The following is a 5,697-nucleotide window of genomic DNA, read 5'->3' on the forward strand; positions in this document are numbered from 1 at the left end:
TATTCAGTGTCCTGCCTGGTGGCACAGAGGTTAAATTTGCACATTCTACTTCAGTGGCCCAGGGTGTGGATCTATGTGCCGCTTGGCAAGCCATGCTATGGTAGGCGTCCCACATATAAAGTAGAGGAAGATGAGCACGGATGTTAGCTCAGGGCCAGTCTTCCTTAGCAAAAAGAGGAGGATTGGTAGAGGATGTTATCTCAGGGCTAATCTTCCTCAAAAAACAAAAAAAATATTGTTCTGGGCCTAGAAAATGAGTGTGTTTTGCTCTTTTTTCCATTCTTTGGACAGCTTGTATAAGATTGATAATATTTGGAGCAATCTGTTTGGAATGCCATTTGGGCTTGGCATTTGCATTACGGAAATATTTTTCTGGTATTGAAGGAAACCAAAAAGAGACGATGTAGTAGTGCAGATATAGAAACATAGGGAGCCATTAATACTCCTTTGCCTGAAGGGAAAAGATGAGGAAGCAGTTACTAGAAGATAGAGAAAGAGACTCCAGTTGTAGGAGAGCTGTATTACATGAGTCTGGCTTTTGCTAGAAGGATGCAGGCAACCACAGGCAACTCCAAGAGGAATAAACAAACAAAATATGTACCCAACCTCACTCTCTTTCTAAACTCTAATCTCTTATTAGACATTTCCTTTAGTTACACTTTCTTTGAAGCCAGAGGTCAAAGGAACCTATTTATGAAATCCATAAGGAAAGTCTCCTGAGGCATAGAAAAAAATGGAAAATGGTTGAAAGTGGATCTGGATAAGCATAGAGAAAATATCCAAAATATTCTGGAGGGTCAGATCATTTGCCTGTTTGAGTACTGTTGCATGTTTAGCCAACCTCAATCATTAAGACTTTTTGGCAGGATGATAGGGCTCAGTTCCACCCAACTGTCCAGACCCTAAAATATATGGACACCTGAGGTAGTGGTGCTGGGTCTTCATTTTTTTTTAGATTCTGAATCCAACTTCTCTATGGTAGAGTAGTGTCAATTTGTTCTAAACACATCTCTAATAAATTAGGCACTAATTTTTGTTTTGTTGTGTGTTATATTTATTTTCCATCATTAAAAAATTTGTAGTATTTTCTAGTCTTGGTTAAACTGGATAGAAGCTAAAGCAATTAATTATTTAATTATTAATAATAATAATAATTAATTAATTATTTCCTATGAACATATAGTCATGTTTTCTGATAAAAGATGTTATTTCAATAGAGGTATATATATAAGAAGAATAAGAATTAACTGAAATTTGGGCTTTAAGATGTTTTGGGGGAGTTAACTTGAATTACATCACAGATGAGGAAAATAAAATGATTCTGTAACAAAGAATTAAGTTTAGGAATCTCTGATCTTTTGAAAACTTGATTTCTAGATTTCAACATTCTCTTACTTCTTTGAGGGTAATGCAATTCTTTTGAATGAGTCATTGAAGGCTTGTCTCACTTGTTTGTTTCTTAAAGTGTAAATGAATGGGTTCAACATGGGAGCAATGGATGTCATTAGCACTGTCACACTCTTATTGATAGTCACTGATTCCTTTGCTGATGGTTTGACATAGATGAAGATACAGCTTCCATAGGTGATGGAAACCACAATCATGTGAGAAGAACAGGTGGAAAAGGCCCTTTTCCTTTGCTGGGACAAGGGGAATCTTAGAATGGTTTTGACAATGTACATGTAAGACATGACAACACACAGAAGGGTAGTGATGAAAGCCAATACAGCACAGACTATCACCATCTGCTCTAAAAGCCATGTATCTGAGCATGAAATCTTCAAGATAGGAGATGAATCACAGAAAAAATAATCAATTACATTAGAATCACAGAATTCTAGATTTACTATCATGATAAGTGGTGGCAGTATGATCAACACACCAGCTGTCCAGCAGCAGAGGACAAGACTTCTACAGACTCTGTTGTTCATGATTGTTACATAATGCAGAGGTTTGCAGATGGCCACATAGCGGTCATAAGACATGACAGCCAACAGAAGAAATTCTGTCACTCCAAATACATCAATAAAAAACACTTGAATAACACAGATATTATAAGTAATTGACCTGTCACCTGTTGCTATGTTGTATAAATATCTAGGAATACAAGCTGATGTAAATGCAATTTCTAATAAGGAAAAATTCTGTAGGAAAAAGTACATGGGTGTTTTAAGATGAGAGTCCATTAAAGTAAGAGATATGATGGTCAAATTCCCAGTTATACTCAAAATGTAAGTCAGAAATAGAAACACAAAAATTAGAACTTGAAGCTGAGGGTCATCTGTAAGTCCAAGGAGAATGAAGGATGTTATTGTGTGGTTTCTCATCTTTGATCTCCAGTTTTTTTAGTATTTTCAAGAAAAATTCAGATACATTTCAAATGCATAGAGTAATATCAGAGGTAAGTAGTGTGATATCCTCTCTTGTTAGGGTGTAGAGACTCACTCTCTGTTGCTCTCACCTCTGCATCAAAAATGAACCAGATTAGTAACAAAATCATAGTCTGAAAAATTCTTTCAGAGATCTGAGGATCCAAAGAAACCTAAATGAAATAAACCACATAAAGTAATACATTCTTCACAAGAGAGAAATGATTCTCAACTACTCTCATCTATAGCAGAGGGGATGAAGGTGGAAGGATTTGCCACAGTTAAGACTATAAAGAAACTAGCCAAAATGTTAATGAACTTTTAGTGGCTGCATAAGGGCTTTTGTGACAGATTGGAATTCCAAGGTTCCCCAGCCAGTGAATTTTCGCTTGCAATTCTTTCCCACAAGTCCGCCCCAGGTACTCAAGGTAGTATATCAAAGCTTTGGAGAAGGAACAAATATGGTCCCAAATACAAGTCAAGTGTCCTCTGAATAAATTTCAATATTTCAAACAGAGAAGGATGAGGCATGGGGCAGAAAGCTGAGAGAAACCTTTCCCAAGCATTCTAAATCTACACAGGATGCAGGATAGACAATCTCCAAAGATGGGAAAGTCCAGTAGGGCAGAGAAAACCTCCGAGGATCCAGAAAGCTGGGAGTGGACTGAAAAGCAAAGAAAATTCACCAGACAATGGAATGACATCCTTATAATCCTGAAAGGAACGACAACAAAAACCTCCTTTATTCAGCAAATATGTCTATTGGATATCAAGGCAAAATAAGATGTTTTTATACAGAAAAAACTGAGATAAATTATTTCCAGTAGAGCTACACTTAAAAGAATGCTAAAAAGTTCTTAATGCTGAAAATATATGATGCTAGATGGAACCCAGGTATGCAGAAACGAAGAGCATCAGGATTTGGAAATATACAAAGCTCTATTTTCTTAGAATCTCTCTTTCTCTCTCTTCATCCATCCTATCTATTTATTTATTTTCTTTAAATGATTAACATAAAGATTAGAAATAAAGAAGTACAATTGTCATTTCCCACATATAAGATCATATTTTACTTAGAAAACTCCTATGGAAGCTATACAAGAATAACTTTCTTGAATTAATAAGTGAATTTATCAAAGGTTCCAGAATGCAAGGTCAATGAACAACTGTAATTTTATTTCTATATACTAGCAACGAATAATTGGAAATTTTTAAAAAATGCTGTTTAAAATGACATCAATAACAACAAATACTTAGGAATAAGGCAAATAAAAGATATGCAAGGCTGTAAATCCTAGCTGCAGAAATTAGTGAAAACCTAAAATAGATATATCATGTTCATGAATTGGAAGACTGTTTATTGTTAAGATGAGAGTTCTTTCCATATTGTTCCATAGATTTGATGGAATGTCACTGCAAAATACAGCAGGGGTTTTGAAGAAATGGACAAACTAATTCTAAAATTTTATAAGAAAATGCCATATATCTATAAGTGCTAGATTAATATTGAAAAACTGAGAACTAATTACATGTCCTTTGCTACTTTATTTGAAGATTTGCTATAAAATCAAGCCTATACTGAGGATAGAAAATAGATCAGTGGGATAACCTAGAGATTCCACATTTACACCCATGTGGACTCAGTCAATTAAGTGAGGAAAGAAAAAAGAATTTGAACAAGTAGTGCTAGAAAAATTAGATGTGCATAAGGGGAATAAAAATAAACAACTTTGATCACACTCCATTTCCAAGAGGTAATTTAGGATGTATAACAAAGCTAAACCTAAAATATGGAATGATAAACTTTTATAAGAAAATATAGGAGAAAATCTTCATGACCTCAAAGTAGGCAAGATTTCTTGAACAGAACACAAAAAGTGCTAACCATAAAGGAAAAGAAAAACCCTATAAATTAGGTAACATCAAAATGATAAATTTTTCCTCCACAAAATACATCATTAAGGAAATAAACAGGCAAGTGAATTTGGGAAAATATTTGCACCTTATATATCTCACAAAAGACTGCACTGAGAATATATAAAGAGCTTCAATATATCAAATATCAAAATACAACTCAATCAAAATGGGCAAAATACTTGGGTACACCACAACAGACGACACATGAATGACTCATAAGCACATGAAAAATTGCCAACATCATAAGTCACCAGAGAAATGTGAATTAAAATCACAATGAAATCCCCTTTCACACTCACTAGCAAGGCTAAAATCTTACAGACTGGCAACACTAAATGTTGATGAAGATTTACAGTAACTGAAACTCTAGCATTTTCTCATTAGAATAGAAATGGTACAATCACTTTGGGAAACTCTTTAGTAATATCTTATAAGGTTAAACAAATACCTAACATACTGCCCAGAATTCTTCTCCGTGGTTTTTACTGAAAGAAATTAAAATATTTGCCTATAACACACTTGTACAAGAATACTCATAGTCACCTTATTCTTAATGACCCCAAACTGGAAATTTCCTTCCATCCAAAGGTGAGTGTATAAACAAATAGTGGTACATTTGTACAATGGAATATGCTCAGTAATTTAAAAGAAGAACCTACTGATATATGCAACAAAACTGGTGAATCTCAATACCATTATGCTGAGTGAAAACACTGAGTCAGAAAAATACCATATGATTCTATTTACATGACGTTAATCAACAGGCAAAACATATCTTTGGATAACAATCAGGACAGTAATTGTCTCTTATGGGCAGGTGGGAGACTGCTGTCAAAACAGTGGCCTGAGGGAGCTTTCCCTTGTGGGAGAAGTCCATATCTTCTTTTGGATGATGAGTTGCTTTGGTGTTTACAATAGTCAAATCTTATACAAGAGAACACAATATACTTGCATTTTATTGTATATGAATTATAACTCAAAAAAGCAATAATTTAAAAACTCCAGACATGACAAGCAGTGATTAGTAAATCTAAGCAAACTTTCCCTTATAATTTCTTCTTTAAATTTCTAATTAATATTGCCTATACTGTTTGACTTAATTCCTCATTGTGTAAGATTTTGTGTAGTTATGGGAAAGATATCTTTACAGATGTTTAGCTATAAATATTATAAGGCATAAAATATAGAATTTTTTCCTTCACTATATTTCTTGCTACATATTTGCATTCTTAATGTACATCTTAGATTCAATTATTTATACAATTAGTATTGACTCACACATGTACTGTAATATCACTTGTATTTATACCCAATAAACTTCTCTATTTACTAGTTGATACTAAATCTTCATTAGTTTTTTTGTTCCTGCTGGAAATTTTGGAACTTGAAAAAATAAAGCTACATGACAAAT

The 5,697-nt window shown here is 34.0% G+C and overlaps 1 protein-coding gene across 1 annotated transcript; it reads right to left on the minus strand.

Moving 5' to 3' along the window:
- Positions 1-1,391: 1,391 nt before the first annotated feature.
- Positions 1,392-2,327, minus strand: LOC106832644 (olfactory receptor 6C2-like). The gene has a single exon (XM_014843477.3). The coding sequence runs from the start codon at positions 2,325-2,327 to the stop codon at positions 1,392-1,394; it is 936 nt and encodes a 311-aa protein (XP_014698963.1).
- Positions 2,328-5,697: the final 3,370 nt, after the last annotated feature.

Source organism: Equus asinus, chromosome 22, assembly GCF_041296235.1.
Source record: "Equus asinus isolate D_3611 breed Donkey chromosome 22, EquAss-T2T_v2, whole genome shotgun sequence".
In the NCBI taxonomy this organism is placed as follows: Eukaryota; Metazoa; Chordata; class Mammalia; order Perissodactyla; family Equidae; genus Equus; species Equus asinus.